The sequence below is a fragment of the Lissotriton vulgaris genome, chromosome 9 (assembly GCF_964263255.1).
Source record: "Lissotriton vulgaris chromosome 9, aLisVul1.2, whole genome shotgun sequence".
Classification (NCBI taxonomy): domain Eukaryota; kingdom Metazoa; phylum Chordata; class Amphibia; order Caudata; family Salamandridae; genus Lissotriton; species Lissotriton vulgaris.
Genome location: NC_141697.1, coordinates 1,179,064,702 through 1,179,083,375, shown reverse-complemented (window position 1 = coordinate 1,179,083,375; position 18,674 = coordinate 1,179,064,702). Strand labels below are relative to the sequence as shown.

Sequence of the window (18,674 nt, the reverse complement as noted above, 5' to 3'; positions counted from 1 at the left end):
GGGAGAGTTCGACCGACCGAGTGTGATGCAACCGGATGCTTCCAAATATGATTTGGCTGGACTCCCATTGACTTCTAAAGGAGCCTATTTTCCTAACTGCATAGTAATCAGGCCCTCGGTCGGGATGACACATTCCCGATCCAATTTGGAAGAAGCAAATGCCTTTAGGAGGCCTTCCTAACCACATTGTATCCGGGCCCTAGTTGGGAATGCTTTCCTAACCGCATCAGAATCAGGCCCTTTGTGTTGAGTCTGAATCACAAAAATGAGAGAAACAACTCAGTGCTAGGTGGTGTGTTAGGGTTTATTTTTCAACACAGCTCGTTATTTTTATCGGAAAACTGCCTAAAGTAAAGCAAAGTAGCTCTTCACTCTACTTTGGGCTACTTTGCATTAAGGGGCATTCCTTGAGTGGTGTAGGGGCATTCTCATGTAACAACCTACAGGTTTAACTCAAATCCTCCTCAAGGAAGGCTTAATCATGGAGAAAGTTTAAAAAGTCTCCAAACTTTCCAACTTTGCTTGTGTGCTAAATTGTCATTGTACACAGTACACATTATTTTTTTCATTTATTTAACTTGGTTTGGACCTGTCAAATTCTTTATAATTTAAATGTACTGTTGTTTCTCTTTGTAGTTAGTAAATGTTTACTAAAATGATAAATATGTTGCTTTCAAACACACACACACCACACCTACTCTCTGTTTCTCTATTTTGCAGTTGTGTTGCAGGTGTGATACGGTCTAAGTAACACGTTCAGCTAGGTGTGTGGTGGATTGGTGTATGAAGGGTGTGGTGAGCTGTTGCTGCACCAGTGTTTATCCAACTAAATAGCTTTATTACCATGTAGCATGCAGCAGGGTGTGGTCTTTCGCCTATGTGCGGAATGACAAGGTTGTAGCATTGCTGTTCTATTTCTGTACAACATTCCACTTCACGCCAAATGCTCGGCAGCTTATTTTGGGCGAGTGTAGCGTTGCAGATGGCAATATTTGCAGTTAGACCAGTAATGCATGACGGGTGATCAGTTTGTTTCTCAGTCTCTATTCCTTCAATGAAAACAGAATCAATGCATACCACTTATCTCTAGAGCGGAGGTTAGTAAACTTTTTACTTCTGTGGACACCAACTGAAGGACTATTGGAAGAAGGGCTAAGCATTGTCAATGGTTGGTACCTTAAAATAATACCCACAATGACAGGAACAAGTGAACGCCAAACAAATGCACATATTAATAAATACTTTGTTAGATTAATCAACAGGATGTATGTAGAAATCGAAATTTTAATTTTAAAGGCATGGTTGCAGTGTTTCAAAATGTGGTTTTATTTCTAAAAGACAAAGTGATATGCTAGACCCTACCATGTCGCTTTTTTGCTCTAAATGCATGCTTTTTGTCTGCTCATACTAGTGCTTCCATCGAGTCCACCAATCATCAATACTATTGTTTAATATGTGTATTTGTAAAGATAAAAGTGTATTAGTAAAGCAGACAAGACTTTTCTGTACTTGACCTGTTCACACAAATCAAGCCTAAGGATATTAACTTTTTTTAGCCTCCAATTTCTTTTTAAAGTTTTCAATTTTCTATTTTACTTTTTATGTCCATATACTTTATAATTACGCTACAATTATTTCATTTCTTAAGCAGTTGGGGACCCCATGATTAAGGGTTGCAGACCACAGGGTTCATAGGACCCCAGGTTAAGAAGGGCTGCCACAGAATATGTTTACTTAATTCAGAATGCTGACACAAAGTGCAGTATACCATTACCACATAATGAGATAAATTCAAATTGTAAAAATGCAATTTGCAAACAAAACTTGAAAAAGTTACCAAAAAATCAATATTCTAGAACATGTGGAATTCAGCAGGGGCAAGCCTATCGGAGTCATTCCTAATTCTGCGTTAAGGATATAGCTATATTTTTTGCAACAAAAAAAATTCTGTATAGAGTGGTGGGCATTAGGGTCAGGGGCGGCTCCTCTGCTATGAAGGTGGAGCGCCGCCCCGCTGTTTTTAAGCAGTGTGAAGAAGAGAAAAATAAAATGATAATAACTTTAAGTTATTATAATTTTATGCTTCATGACGTATCCTGCTGCTTTGAGAACGGATGGGCGGGGCTGTTCTGCATAGGGGGCAGGGCAAGGAAGGAGTGGTTTGCCCACTACTAAGTGCACAATGACTCTTTGGTCGGCCCTTTCGGGCCGCCCAAACCAGTCATGCGTACTTCCCTGTTCTCCTTGCAGGCTGCATTACAGCCTACATGGAGAACATGCCCACCCCTCCAGCCCTTGGCTGAGTGCCGTGTCACTGTGCCAAGACCAATCACAATGCTGCATTGCGTGCTTGCTTTCCTGTTCCTGTAGTCGGACAAGGGAGGGCAGGAGCAGCAACGCAGGACTGGCCTGAAGGTAAGTTTATGTTTTATTTTGGCCTCCGCGTGACACCACCTGCGACACCCCCCGCATTCCACCCTCACGCCCCCCCTCATCTGCGCCCCCACCAGAGAGCCATGCCGGCCGCCACAAAGGGTGTAGTAGGGCCCCACCTATGCCAAGCACACCTAATATATACCCTTGCTACAGAGAAACCACTTCATGTTAAGAGGCCATGGCAGACGCAAATAGTCAACTATATGAAACCTTACAATAGGCCCCATCACAAAAAGGACAGTGGCAGGTATTAGGCAGATACTTTAGACAGGCAAAATATAGCATATATTGATGGCTTTTAAAAATCCCATGAACAAAAAGAGACGGATACACAGAAGGCCAGGCAGACAGAAAGATAAGGAGGCAGCTTGACAGAAACTTGAGAGAGATAGGTGAACAGGGGCGTGGCTTGCTCAGTATGATTGGGGGAGGGGGAACTTCAGATTTCCCAACAACCATGCTGGGACATCTTGTTAAAAGACAGTATATGGGAAGGAAGACATGAGGGGGGCTTAAGGGGTAGTGGGAAGAGAGAGGAGTGAAGGTGGTTAGGGAGACTTAAACGCAGTATGTTTCAAACTCATCAACATGTTTAAGGCCTTCAAAACATAGACGAGAGAGTGTGTGCGTTTTTGTAAGTGTTTGCGAATCCCTGGCGAAATCCGACAGAAAGTTCACATCACCCCACTGAAAGCATTTGAAGTCAACTATTTACTACAGAATACATTTTTAGGGGGTGTAACCCCCCAAACACCCCTCCAAGAGCTATGCCCCTCTGGGTGAATGACAATAGATTGACATTCAGAAGTGCACATATGAACCTAGAGAGAAAGATAGACAAGCTAACTGGCAGACATAAAGTGAAAGATGCAGACAACAGACAGGCAAACATCGACAAACATACATAGTGTCATCGACAGGCATGTTTGTCTGTCGATGTCAGACAGAGTTCAGGCTTGAGTATGTTATCCGGTCTCTTTTTTTTATCTTTTACATTCTTGTACTTGTGGATCTTTATTTCCAATGATGGTTGCCAGCCTAAAAATCTCCGAATGCAAAAGGATAAATGGTCAAGGTGAACTAATCCTGTTTGACACAGGCAGGGCTCAAGTTGGGATACCACGCGGGTGGACGGCGCCCCCCACTTACTTTACCAGGAGCTCAATTACTGGAGCAAATGGAACCACACATTCACTCTTTGGCCTCTCTGGGGCGAGATCGGAGCTCATTCAGAACCCTGCTCACGCGCCGGCTTCTCTGATGCAATAGCATCTAAGGAGTGAGCGGCGGGAGGCAATAAATCTGTTGGTGCAAGCCACCTTTCGTGACGTCACTTCTTGTTGTGACGTCAGTGCCCCCCACTTCTTTTTTGAGGACTTGTGCCCTGGACACAGGAGGCTCATGAGATCTCAAGTAGTGGTTAGAAGAACAGTCAAACGGGGTAATAGATCAAATCTGATCACACGTAGGTAGGTGGATGAGTAGACATTGAAAGAAAGGCTGGAGTGTATTCCTGTTCTGGATGGATGGATGTGTTGAGAATAGAGTAGGAGAGAATGCAAGAAAGAAATCAACAGATGGGTGAGATGACAAAATGTGTGTGGATAAGATGTGGGGTGGCCAGTGTATCATGGTTTATAGTGCAAGGAAGGATTTGGGCGAACTGGCCACTGTCTGAACTGTTAAATACAACAATATTCAGGGTTCACTGGCCTCTGGGCCCTGGTGCCACTGCACCGGCTGCAGCAATGCAAGCCTCTCACCTGTGCAAGGAAGGAATTGGGAAAACAGGTCACTGTCTGAACAATAAAATACAACAATAATCAGTGCTCGGGGGCCTCTGGAGCCCGGTGCCACTGCACCTGCTGCACCAATGAAAGCTACTTCCCTGTGCAAGGAAGGAATTGGACACACTGGTCGCGGTTTGAACTGTGAAATACAGCAATAATCAGAGTTCAGGGGTCTCTAGGCCCGGTGCCACTGCACCTGTTGCACCATTAGAAGCAATGCCACAACGGATTAAAAAGCTAAAAAGTATGGGAGAAAACAAAAGCCAAATACGAAGTTTGTTAAATGGACGAGCGAGGAAAGGTTACTTGGGCGACCGGCTCATGCTGCAGGAAAAGAAGGACGCTGCACCGCAGAAGGGCAGAGCCTGCTGTTTCCACAGTCTGAGATCAGGGTTACTCTGCAGTATTTAAAAGTTCAAGAACTGGTGTCCTTTAGCATACTGAATAACAATCTGGAGGTGGCCCTGAACAGAAGAGACTTTCCAAGATAGTGCAATTATAAATCAGACACTCTTTATGACCTATGGAAACGATGACGTTAATAACATCGCGATAGGGAAAAAATATATAATGACAAATTACTGATTCCTAGTTATTACGTCAGCGTGACACGTACCTTCACCACGTCCTCGTTGATCCGCTTGGGATCCCTGTCCACCAGGTCGATCTCTTTGGTGTGCAGGTCCCGGAGGATCTTCTCCTCGTAGAAGCTCTGCTCTTCCGACATGTCTCCTCCTCGTCCAGGCCCAAGGTGCGGGTACGGCTGGCTGCGGGTCCCGGGCGGGTGGCGCGTGAGGTGGACGAGTGCGCACGAGGTGGCCGGGCGGCAGGTGCGCACGAGGTGGCCGGGCGGTGGGTGCGCACGAGGTGGCCGGGCGGTGGGTGCACGCTCGGGGTCCCGGGACGGTGTGAGCTGCTCTCCGGCTGCCGACCCCACCCTGCGTGCCACACGACAGCTGCCTCACATACCTTCACCCGGGGCCCGCCGTCAGAGCTGTCTGCGTCCCACTCCCGAGCTAAAAATGAGACCCGAGCTCGCACCAGGGTCTGAAAGCATTCCAGGCCTGGCACCGCCTCACGCTACATTTCACACCGCCCGGGCGGGCATTTCTGAGGCTGACTCGGGGACGGGCATGTCTCTGTGGAAGGAAACCAACCAGCTGGAATGTTTGTGGACATGGGGCCAAAAAGGCACAGATTCAGTTCCAATTATATTTAATAAAAACGAGTTTTAATTGCGCTTCCAAATACTGCAATGCCTGATAACAGGACTCTATGGAATTCTGGGACTGGATCCGCCAATCAGAAAGCTCAGAATATGGGCAAAAACTACCGTGTTTACCTGTATCCCACCCGTTCTGTGATGAGCTTGAAAGCATAGAGCATTAAAATCGGCAAATTCCACCTTACACCCCCTCCCCCCTTTTATTTGGTTGTAGCCCATGTAACTGCGAGGAGGACAATCTTTAGTTGTTAACCCTAGCAATTTTGCTAAATATTATTGTGGATCTAAATGTTCTGATTTAATCACCTTCAGAAGGAAGAAAGGCTAAGCCTCCAATACCCACCATTCATACAGATCATTTTAGCTGGAATATTTATTCATCTACCCTAAGAAACCGAAAAAAAGAAAACTCTCCTGAAAATTATGATATTGCAATTATGCCTGTCCGCTGTGATAACATTTCATTTTTTAACTCGGTGATGAAGTTTTAAAAGAAGGCACTTATTTAAAATTTGCCTGAGCACCAAAAAGATGATGTTCAGCTGATGATAAGACCGGTAATGCTGACGTCAGTAATCTGAAGTGTATAGTCAACCACATAGATGGTTTCAATGCTACACTGGCACCTCTCGAGGAGTGTGTTCTTAATTTTTTTAGGGAGTTGGGAGGGAGGATACTGCCTTTTTAGTGCACTTGCATACAAAGGGCAGATGGACAATGGGCCATTAGTTGGAAAGACATTGGGATGGAGGAAAGCCCTTTCCATGGCTCCGGAGAGCTCTAGTGCTTCTAACCCCTTCGCAGCATACATGGCGATTATGCATGTGCAGTGCAGCCTTTCCATGATATGGAATTAAACCCAACACAGGTCTCTGTGAGCGGAAGGACACACCGTGTGCACATTCCTTTTAACACCTTCGGTGCTCATGACGACCTCAGCTCATCATGAGGCACAGTGGAGCTGTGCTCATGACGAGCTAAGCTTGTCATGACCGCCGCGGCGCTTCCACGCGGGGATAATTCCCCTGCTGTGCTGAGCGTTCTATGGAAAGGGGCGTGGTCATGACGAGCTCATCTAGTCATGTGCACAAGGCCACCGTGCAACGTGATGAGCCGAGCTCGTCACAAGCACCGCGGCCCCGCGCGCAGCCCCCCTCCCCCCGCACCGCGGGGAATTAGCCCCGCTGCAAAGGGGTTAACGAGATTAGCTGCTGTTATCTAAACAGGCTGGACAGGACTGACAGTGGTGAGAGCACAGTCATTTTACTGCAGAACAGGCCTTTTCCCACTGTTGCTGGCTTGGGAGGGCAGCCCTACCGGCCTCTACTATTTTTTTCAAATGTACCATCCCCTATTACCAGGTTCTTCACCTCTAAATGTAGAGTCCACTTGTCAGTTTGAGTAAAAGTTTGCATTATGCAACCTTTGGCATGTCCATATACAATTAAATTCTAAGTGTGCCTAACAAAAATGAGTGTGTCCATCTGTAACAAACTGGTGCCGGTGTAAAGCGCTCTGATACCCGATGTCTCGGGTCTAGTTCGCACTATATAACACTCTAAACAATAAAATAAAAAGTGTTTTTGTCTTACTGTTCGATGATTTTTTTGTAAGTGCAGTATTAGGAATTATTATGACAAGTACTTGCATTTTTTGTGGTCAAATTAGTGGAAAGGTTAACTAATTTGACCTTTGACCACCAACTGTCTTTGCAATTTTGAGCTCAAGGAGAACTATCTTTATAGCTTTATGATGAACTTTCTGCAGCAACTTATTTTTTTATTAAGTACGCTTTTCATGTGAAAGGTATGGGGATTGACCTTATCAATGAATGAATTGGCATTTGTAGAGCGCATGGCTACCAAAAGGCCTCCCAGCGCTTAAGAACACAACCTACACAAATGAACATTAAGCGGCGGGGAACAGGAACGTTTTAAGCTGTCTACGGAAGGACAGATAGTCATCATCAAGACGAATGTGGTTTGGAAGAGTACTCCAGCTCTTGGAGGCAATGGAGGAGAATCGTCTTCCACCCCTCTTAGACTTACATATCCTAGGGACTACTGCCATGCGCTTATTTTCAGAGCACAGGGCTCTACTGGGACAATAAGGAGAAACGATGGAGGGCAAAATTGGTGGGCCTTAGGAAGAAAGAATCTTGTGAACGATGCTTAGGGACTTGAACTGAATCCTCTCAGCGACTGGGAGCCAGTGGAGAGAAGCTATTGATAATCTTGCACATTCCCTATTGGGCGTCTGTAAAAGTCAAAACTTTAAGAAGCGTTACTAACAGTAAGAGTTTAATATTGTTATCTTCTTGCAAACATTAACACTGTTGACAGTGATGTGATAGCAATTTAATCATCTTTATAAGGACTTTAAGGTGAATTGTTAGGGCAGACTGAACAGTCCACATGTTTGACCTCGAAATATATGTATATAGAAGTGCTATTTAGGTATATGTCCTCAACTATTCTGTTCTAATACTTTTGGTATTATCTGAAGTTCTTAGAGATTACTTTTTTTTATAGACGGGTCAGTCAGAGTGTGCATTAATGCTGTTTGACCTTTCATCTTAAATGTAGTGTCCTATAATGTTTAAGGGGTTACAGTTCCATAACTATTAATCTTAAATAGTACCCCTGATGTTTACTTCATTAAGAATGGATCTAACAGGGCGAGGAAATTTAAAACCCAAATGTAGTTTTTTTAAAGATAGCTATGTTTACATTTGGCTAAAATGCAACTTAATTTGGATGGCGATGAATAATTGTAAAGGTTATGCTCTGCCCTGTTCCAGAAACTGGCTAGACTGCGATAGTAACCTTGGTATGTGGAATGTGACTCCAATATTAATAATTTATACTTTTTTCGGGATATGTCTCCATATTTATAATACAGTTCTACAAGTGTTATTTGTTCGGCAGTTCCATTATATGTAAATAAGTGTACCTTGGTTATTTGAAAAAAACATTTTTTTAGCCTTTAATCCTTAAATATGTATTATATAAGTGTTACATAGTTACATCTCCACATACAGTTCACAAGTTTTCATAAATAAGTTATTAGTGGAAAGGTCGGGATGATTACTTTCTTTTTATTTAGTTTGACAAGGTGAATGGATATGAATTTTAATTTTCTGTCACATTGATATCTATCTGAAAATATGGAAGAACCATGTATTGAAATCACTGAACATAACTTTTTTTAAGAGACATGGAAGACCACTTCAAGGGATGCAGTTCCCATGAGGGGTCAGGTAAACGAGAGGTCATGTAGTTTCCTTGACATGCCAAAGTGCTTTGGTGTATTTTGTTTGCAGCTGCTGAGTTAATTGGTAAAATATGGTTTTGGAAGTCACTCGCCTAAAAGAATCCAGTTGATAGACGTGTCAAAGATTTGGTTACGCTGTAGGTACAGTCAAGCTGTGGACGTAAAATGTGTGTACACATTGCCAGTTTGAGTTGTTGTCTGCAGCCATGCACTGAACCAAACACCTGCGCACATAAATCCATGTTGACAGGCCGACCTCAGAAATACTCAAATTCTCAGATTTATATTTTGATGAAAATATTTTTGTATTGTCTTCTACTTTAAAAACATTGGCTCCAAGGACTCAGAACATCTCCTTTATTTAATTTCTTTTTTTTTCAGAAACGTAATTACTGTTAAACTCCAAAGAGTGGAGATTGTGAGGCTAGGAATGCTACCCTCAATGGAGACCTGCAGTTGGGGTTAAGTAAAGTTTCCTTCTTCAGCATGAGATCCTCCACAGATTCATAAACTTAGACTATATTTCATAGCAGTTCCACAACATCATGAGGAGGCTTGACGTGGAGGTTTCATTTCTAGGACAATTCCGAACAGTCGTACCTGGCATCCGATTCTAATTGATGCCATAAACCAAAGGGTTGAAATTACATAGAGCCCACAATTCTGTAAGTCAACTACAACAATACTAGAATACTGAGGTACCATAGTTGCTTTACCATTCCTCGATGGTAGCAAAACTTTGCAGTGTTACCCAAATACAATTTTATCTATGGAACAACTCAAAAGAATGTGGGCTAATACTTGCCACTCCCAAGACGCCTCAGTCATGTCAAATAAGTTAACAGATGTCTGCACTGTTCAAAGCCTTCAATGTTAGAAGAACACCACTCTGGGGCTACCTTACATAAATATGGCGCGCTTTACTGGGTGCACCATGCACAGACTGGTACAGTGTGCCCGCGTGGGGAAGAGAACAGCAGTGAAAGATGGAGTAATGGTTTCACACCACCTCTCCTTTCACTGAAATAGGAAGGGTTGGTTTTGAAGAGGGTGCTGTGAATTCCTTAAAGAAGGGGACAGTTACATGCCTTAGGGAGATTCTTGGGGCACCCTGGAAACCCTGTAACCATCCCCAGAAGGTTTCCTCGCTGGCACACTAATAGAACGTCACTTCCTGTATGACTTACAGTCACTACAGCTCCTGAGAGCTTGTTTGCCCCTACTTCCAAATTGGTAAATGGTGCATGCGCAGTGGCAATGGCGTTCCCTCAGTTGCATGGCTCACACCCCACACCGACCAGGGAACACTGCCTAGAGGTTGTGCAGGGGCACAATGTTCACCCAGGGGATCTGTATTATAGAACGAGCCTCTGAGGTGCAAACATAGGCACAGATTTCTTTTGAAGGGGAAGGCTTCTTCTATCATAAATTCTGTGTACATTCAATGCAGACAAAATTCCTCGACTCCAATTTGTGAAAGTTCTTCCCTGCTTGAATTTGAAGACCGAGAAAGATAAGAGGCAACACCAGTGTTACTTGGCAAAGACAAGGAGTTTGTGTTTTAAAGAACAGTCTGTTTCCTGGAGCATGTGGAAAGAGAGCACACGTATATAACAAAATCTCCCAAAACTTTTAAGCACCAATAGCATGAAACAAAAATGGTACGTTTTGGGATTACTCTGGGTTTCTTAAAAGCTGAGATTCTCTGACCTTCAGAAGTATATCAGGTACCTCCGATAAATGCCAGTCTTCCTCGCAGGATATTTGCTGAAAGGTTAAAACCACAGACCTTGCAGGACTAGCTCAGCAAACATCACCCAGATGTTTGACCAGGCATGTGGCACAGCGAACGGGCACATTCTCGAAAGGCGAAATATGCAGCGGACTTTGGAGTGCTAACATTTTTAATAATTATTTGTATTTATTTTGTGTGCATGATATAAAGTTCAATGCTAGCATCACGGAGCAGTGGCGAGCTCTGCTCAAGACATTTGTCCTGTAGCAAGAACAGTTAAGCATGAGTTGCTGAACACTGAATGGCTGGATGTGCGGGGTGTGGGTGAAACAGGTTACACAACCTAGGGCGAACAAAGCAAACACAAGGAGATGATGGACGGAGCGCTGAAACTTTTCAGACACTCACCCCCAGTCATAGATCTGGGTTGAATCCATCATCATTCTTTAGCTCACTTCGCCACCCCAGTTCAGACACAGGTATATGCAAATCAGTCTTGACCCTGTGCCTCAGGAGACAGGGCAGAAGGTGTCGTGGGTTGTAGTGTCCTGCTGCTAGGGCCCACAACAATACAGTGGGTGTAAATCTGACAATACTGGACAACACACTATACATTTAACTTTTACATGAGAAACATCTACCCCTTAATTAAATATACAATTTGAAAAAAATAGGAGAGGGAGAGTAATTTGGCTAGAACCACATCATTTTTTATCATAGATGTGAAACTCAGGTCCCTGTGTCCCAGAATAGTAATTTAGCCACTACAGTGTATCCACTCCTCCGTTACCACAACATCAACAAGAACGAATACAATAATAATAATCATTAAACCCTTTACCGCGGCCGAAATTCCCCCGCGGTGTGGCGGTTTTAAAGAGTGGGCGGGGCCGCGTCGGCCAACAGACGTGCGCAGCACTAGCCAGGTAGTCCTTGCGACGGCCGTTGGCCGACAGAAGCAGCGAACGGGTTAACATAATAATGGGGGGGGGGGGGCTTACGGGGAGCAAAGTGCAGGGTTACCCAATACTAACTTTTTGCAGAATACTCTACAGTGGTATGGCCCCACATCGGTCCGTAAGGGCCAGGTTTTCAGGATTACGTCTAATTATGTGCATTCCTTCTGTTTAGATTAAATGGATTTTATGTGTCTATCCTGAAAATCTGGCATGGATTTGGACCTTCTGGACCTATGTTCATCACCATCACTCTACGGGTAGCCACGTTTAACTGTGTTAGAGCAGCAGAGAAACACTTTTGAAAGGATTATTATGAAAGTGGGTTGCTCCTCTCCTCTCATTGGCCCTTGCCTAGGCAGCATTATGAAAAAAATAGTGACTATAATTGCCCTACCAATAACTCTTTTTGTCAATCATAGCTTGTAACTGGAGTAGCCTCCTTAGTTATGAAATTATTCATGTTCATAACTCTACTCACAACGTCCTTCCATCATCCATCTGACCTGGCTGCTTTCTGGCATATTTGAAACCTCCATTTTATCATTAAATTTACTGAGGCCATAGTCTGCAAGGAACTGCACAGGCATCTGGTGATCAACCAACTCTGGACACCCACTTTTTTGACTTTCATCCTCAACATGGAATGAAGTCTACTCCAGCCAACACTGAAGCCCAGTTTTTGTCGCTCAGTGATGAGGACAGACTGACCACTCTGATTTTGGTTTTGCTTGTCCTCCATTGGTACAGTGGAGCACCCCTTGCAGCTGGAATGACTGGAGAAATTGCAGGAGTTGCTGGGCAAGCACACATTTGGATTGGCCTATTTCTAAACATCATGCAGAAGGTGACCTGTCTCTGGTTACGCTTCTAGTGATCAATGAGTACCTCATGGGATGTTGAGAACCTCAGAGCTTTTGGGGTACTTAATGGCGTGTGGGGCATCTCAGGGCTCTGACATCTCCCTCTACCATCGGATAGCTGTGATGCTGAGAAAATATTTGCTAGATACTCAAATATATGTCGATAATATCCAAATGGTGGTTCAGGTGGAGAATGGGTAAATAACCCCAGTGTGATGCTGCAGGTCGTGTACAACCAGCAGAACAAGTTATCTGCAACGTGAAGCCCTGTAACCAGCTCCCTGGATAAGGACATCATTCGTTGACTTCTGTTTAAAGCTAGGGCAGAACTTCATGCCCTCGCTATCCTGTGCCAACTACCAAGCCATGTGCAGCACAGGACCCAAGAATCTCAGCTTTAGTTTGCAGTTCCACAGTGCTCGTCCTGCTCCATATGCCAGCCGCAGCTCCAATTCTGTGCTGAGTTTTATAAGAATCCAGAGGGCCTTGCAGGTTGGACATTGCGTTAAAGTGCCAGAGGCCCATCTGTGGAGTTCCCTTCCCTACATACTGCAAAGTATAGATCGTTATGCCTCCTTCAGAAGGGTTCTGAAGATCTGAAGAGCTGTTTCATTAGAGAGCATCGGCCCTATCTCAGCCAGCTTCGGATTCGCAGGGCAGGGTGGAAGCATCACATTTTGAAAGTCCTTTAGTTCTCTGTCCAATAAACCATCCAGCAGCTTTCAGGACACATGTAACATGGTGTCTATAAAAGACTGCAAATCGCATAGCATTACACAACAGAATAGAGAGAAGTTAAAAAAGATGGAGAAGATACTACTTTTCTAGAGTGCTGGGTTGGGGCTTCAGGTTGGTGGTGACAGAGGGAGAAACCACCAAATAAGTTTCACAAAGCTTTATTAGGTTAGATATGGTGAATCTAAAAAGGTGTGCCATGAAGGCTACCTAGTGCAGTCACTGGTGTAAAGGGCTAAGGATTTCTCTTTGTTTCTTGTCCAATGGGTCTTCATGATTTGTGGGCCTTGTAATTCACTGCCCAGGGGAAAAACAGAGCCCATGACATTAGAGAGGGGTCTACTTTAAGGCACCTTCCTTTCTCCAATGCGGAGGGCCCGCAAGACGTCATTTAGTGGTCGCTAAGGGTCACAGCTGTGACCCCTGGCTTGCCCCTTGCAACCCCTGGCACTGCCATTGCGACCACTGGCCCCAGAGGTGGCAAAACCAGTGTCAAGAACACATGGGTGGTTCACATTATCAGCGTCAGCCTCCAACCTCCTTGTTTTCTGCCCATTTTTTTATTATATTAACAGTTAATAAAAGTCTATCATTCACCATTAGTGTAATAAATTGTAGAGCAGTAGGATTTGGAACGGGTTCTTCACTGACATCTCATGTAACTAAAATAAATACTTTTTATATGTATGTGTGCGTGTGCATGAGCGTGAGGGAGAGGGTGAGAGTTTGGGAGAGAGAGCCGGTGTATGTATGAGCATATATGTGGGATAGAGAGAGAGTGTGAAATTGTGTGTGTGTATTTGTGCGTGTGAGAGAGAGAGAGAGAGAGAGAGAGAGAGAGAGAGAGGTAGAGTAAGAGTGAGTGAGAGTGTGAATGAGTGAGGCAGAGTAAGAGTGAGTGAAAATGTTTGAGGGCAAATGAGTGTGATTGTGTAAACAAGAGTGAATGAGAGTGATTGTGAGCAAGTAAATGTAAGTGAGCATGAGTGAGAATGTGATGGTATGCTTGCAAGTCTGTTTTTTAACCTGGCAACCTTCTGGGATTATAGAGGCACCCATGGCAAAATGCTGGTGCTTGCACACTGGAGGTAAATCTTGGCACAGGGCTCCCATGGAAAAAAAATGCTAGGACTGCCATCCATGAGGAAATTCTTGGCATAGGTAACACCGGAGGCAAAATGCTGGTGCTGGCATAATGGAGAACCGTGGCATCCGTCAGGGATTGGGAATCTGTGACAAAATGCGGTCCCCGACATGCTAGACATAACGTTTATCATAAGGGTCACCCATAATACTTGGACACCAGTATTGGCACAAATCTGACACTAGACAATGTATGCAATGTTTTGGGCAAAAGGGGGAACCCATGACAAAAATCTGGCCCTTGCAACGGAGGTAATCTGTGACGTATTGGGGCATCCATAGGACAATTTAAAAAACAAAATAGGTCAACTTTTGAGGGCTGTCAGGTTTCATCAACTTGACACACCATAAAAGGACTTGAATATTGAATGAGTGTAGTTTCAGATGATATTTTTTTTAGCACATTTATATGAAAAGTGTGCTTTAAAATGTTATTAGAGCCCATTTATTTCAACATTTTAACAGGAGGAGAAACTTTGCCCCACCTCCCTGTCCCCCACTAGAAGATGTCGAATTAACTAGCTCACTTTGCTCGCTTACTACAAATCAGGCACATGTTCTCAACATATTATGTTGGCACTTTGATGTAGATGATATCTAAAATAGACTTAAGCAATGTTAATTATTGTGATGTCATCGGGGTTAATGTTGTGTGACATCACTTCTTGGGAAGACTCAGGGTCTGGAGGTCATATGATGTCACTTCCTGTAATTTGATTCAGGTCATGGATTGAATGTTGTCACTTTCTATACCCCTGGCATTTTGATGAATCAACGCCATTCCTCTAACCTTCCCTTTTCCACTGGACCTTTCAATCTTTCTGGCAATAATGGAAAATCAGCGTTCTGATATTTTTGAAAAATGCCAGTATTTACTACTTCCTGTCTTTCCTAGAGGGGTTGCAAGTTTCCTTCCCCTGATTTTCTCTGCCTGCATGATTTGTCTACATATTTTTGTGTGTTTTTTTAGGTAGTTTGCAAGCATTTACGCCTCTTCGCCAGTACACAACATTGGCTTGTTACATGACCAGTAGGGATGTAGTAATAAATCCGAGGTCTGGGATAAGGAACCTAGCTGGTAGAGTAGATTGCTATCAGTGATAGATGTAATCTTGAAAGGAAAAATGTCCTTTCTTGAGTCCCCTCACTCACCGTAGTTTCCTCACGGTGACATGCTTCATCATAGGGGCCATCCCAACCCACTGAGGGTTGAGGCGTGCTGGGACTTGCGAAAATACGTAGGAGCACTTGTAGTGAGGAACTATCTGTGGTGCGGTAGTGTATGTGGAGTGGTGTGATTTAAAAATACCTAACTAGTGGGCTGAATTTCTTTAGTTGATATAATAAAAGTGGGGTGGGTCTCTAGGTTTACCTGGTTCGCAATGAGTCAGGAGTCCTAGCAGAATGCCAACATGTTTCGAGCATTCCCCTTAGCTCTTCCTCAGGACACCACAGGGACCAGCCCGGTGTGTACCACTCGAAAGTGCAGTGAAAAAATTCATAATAATAAGCACAATGCCAAATACCGAGCATTAATAGAAAAGATAGAAATACAACATAAAGTTAGCCCACTAGTTAGCCAACAGACACGCCAGGTCAAGGAACCTGGCAACTGCCTTATTTTTCTTGGTGCGCTTAAACAGTCTGAGAGTGGACACGCCCCAGGTGCAACGCAAGAGGACTCCAGTGGTGCAGGAGAGGTAGGTAGCAACAAACGACCAGTAGTCAACTATTTTGGGCAGGCCCAAAATATATGGACAAAGACTGCATCCTTTTGCAAGCAGCGGGGGTAGGTGGCTTTTGTAGAGGGAAAAATCCAATTGTTCTTTGCAGGAGTAAGATATGCTCTGTGCAGTATATAAACTGTATCAGTTTAAATCGGTCATTCCAAGAGATGATGGCTGGGTAGACCTTGGCCGGGTCTTCACACCACTGGCTGCAGAGTGTCAGAAGAGGCAGGCAGGTGTGTTCGCACATAGAAATACGTGCCCAGGAGGTGCAGGTTTTGGAGAACCGGATGTGTTCTTGGTTCGAACTGCAATAGCCCACAAAGTATGATTTGTCCACATCTTGCCATTGCTCTAGTGTCTTAGTTCCGTGGTCACCCCCATAATGTATGTCCTGTGTGGACTGAGGGATGCCTTCCTCTATCACGCAGGACTTGTAGCCTCAAACAGTTAGGCTGCATGTTCATGGCAGGAACCAGGCTAGCCTGCTTTCAGCCACAATGACATTGCCTCCCGTCTCTCTTTTGAAATAGCGTGGGCAAACAGTAAGGCTTATCAGTGGGTAGCGCTAAGCTTTTATTGCACACACAAAGGAATTAAGAAATACAACACCAATTTGGAAAAGCAACACAGATTTTTATATGAATTTATATACCAAGATCATCATACTCAAGTAAGTACTTTATGAGATATTAATTTTAATAGGTTTCAAAAGTTCACAAATTGCAATTTCTGGAGCGATAATGTTATCCTATGGACGAAAAACATATACGGCATTCTGGCACTTGTCAGCGACTTAAGGGACCCTTCTCCTAGACTTAAAGTGAGTATGGGGCAAGGTCCAAGGCAACACCAACAGGTCACCTTGGGCAGACCTGGGGCGGCCAGATAAAGAGATGTGTTTCAGCATTAGGTGCCCCCGTTCACTTCAATGGGGAATGATCTAGTTGAATGAGACTGCAAGATGGGACTGGGGGGCTAGTCCCAGCAAACCCACAGGGGGGCTTGGTCCTTGAGATGCTCAGACACGTAGGGACACCATTGGTCCACTTCTCAAGTTGTGGGGATCAGGTGCTGTGGTACTTTTAGGCAGTGGGTTTGTGCTGAAGGAGACACTCGCAGTTGAGGTGGCCTACACAAAGAGGTTGTAGGCGGTTATTGGGAGTTCAGTCTGGGCAAAGCCAAGGGTGGGCTTAACCTGTGAGGGTCTCAGAACACTGTTAGCAGCATCACCTCCCTCGAACTCGGGATGTGGGGTGCCAGTTCAGATGTACAAAGAGGTGTTTGGCGATGGTAGTCAGAGGCTTACTTTATGTCTTGGTTCTGAAGAAAAGGGGCAAACAGGCCAGCTGGTTCACTCTCGATGTGGGTATCACTTTCCCTGATATCCCTCCATGTACAGGTCGGTCTTCCTATGCATTGGTGTCCAAGCTAGAGACAACAAACCTTGGTTGCTGCAAGAGGACCGGTACACCAGGTATTGGTATATGCGGTTCCGGTCGGTCCTGGCGTCCCCAAACTTGGAAGGAGGCCGGATCTGACCTGCGGAAGCACTGAAACCTCTTCCTGGGTGGCTGCAGCATCGGTAGTCCCAGTAGGTGGCAGGATGGTGAACCAGACTTTGCTTCTTTGGTGCCTGCGGCTGCAGGGGAACAGCTGCTCTACTCCAAGGGAGTTAACTGGCAATTTGGGAAGCACTGGCAGCCCTCCAGGTACATTGGAGTCTGCACAGTGGCAGGACAAGTCAATTTCTTAATGATGGTCGGTTGCATCAGGCAGGCTGGCAGGGTTGGTGCCAAGTCAGTAGTTGCTCCTCTGTTCTCATGTCAGCAATCTTCTTTGTCCACTCTTTCTTTGTGTCTATCAAATCTGCAGTCCTGGCACCAAGGGTGCCACCTAAATACTGTTTTTAGGAGCATGGCAGGGTGAGTCAGATAGTAGCCAATGAGCTACCTACTGCGGGGAATGAGATTTTAATATCTTTTTATGATCAATTTGATAACTTATCTCATTCGTCAATTTTGGATCGGTTGTTTTCTGTCATTGAGTAAAAGACAAACCCCGCATAGGTTAGATAAACCCCATAAACTGACGCAACTCTGAAGAACCACTTACAACTGATAAAGTTTAAAAGTTTTAATATAAAATTAAGAAAAGTTGCAAATACAATCCTCTCAGGATAAGATTCATCAAATATACAGGACTTAAAAGGAACATATATTCCCTAAAGAACCTCAGTCTACAAACGAATCCAATTAAAGTCAGTTCAAGAATCAGCAAATTAAAAAGCATCGATATGAAGTGGTTCCTTTGCGTCATCTACAGAAAGAGAAAAATAATCAAGTTAAATCCGTCCCTACTCTATACTACGTGACATCCCTACTTCGCAAGTTCCTAACCTAAAAAGGTGTCAGCAATTTGACTTCCAAAGAAGTTCAAACTCTCTTAGCCTCTAAAGGTAACTTAAGTTTAAGAAGCAGTACCCTCGCTGCCTACCCATCCGCTCTCTAAGGGTCCTCGGCCTACTGCTCTCTTGCGCTCTGATCTCTCTCAGCGCATCTGCTCAAGTCATCTACTCTTCGCCCTTCGCTCTGAGCTGTTCGCCTTCGCCTTCGCTTCGCCTCGCTTCTCCCCGGGGTGCTGTCCCTAAAATACACAATCACAGTGTGGGTGGAACGCCCCTTCGACGCCCACCATGGACTTTCCCCATGAGGTCATCTTCTAGCTTTTTTCATGGCTTCATCTCTTTGCGTCGTCCGTTAAGTTGACCCTTCTTCTTAGACGCTATCTT

General features: G+C 44.5%; 1 protein-coding gene across 1 annotated transcript in view; it reads right to left on the bottom strand.

Moving 5' to 3' along the window:
• CAV3 (caveolin 3) overlaps positions 1–5,093 on the bottom strand; it is a 74,008-nt gene extending 68,915 nt beyond the window's left edge. Inside the window, exon 1 of the mRNA XM_086939224.1 lies at positions 4,843–5,093. Coding sequence (XP_086795350.1) covers positions 4,843–4,953 — 111 coding nt within the window. The 5' untranslated portion in view covers positions 4,954–5,093. The remainder of the gene's footprint in view (positions 1–4,842) is intronic.
• Positions 5,094–18,674: the final 13,581 nt, after the last annotated feature.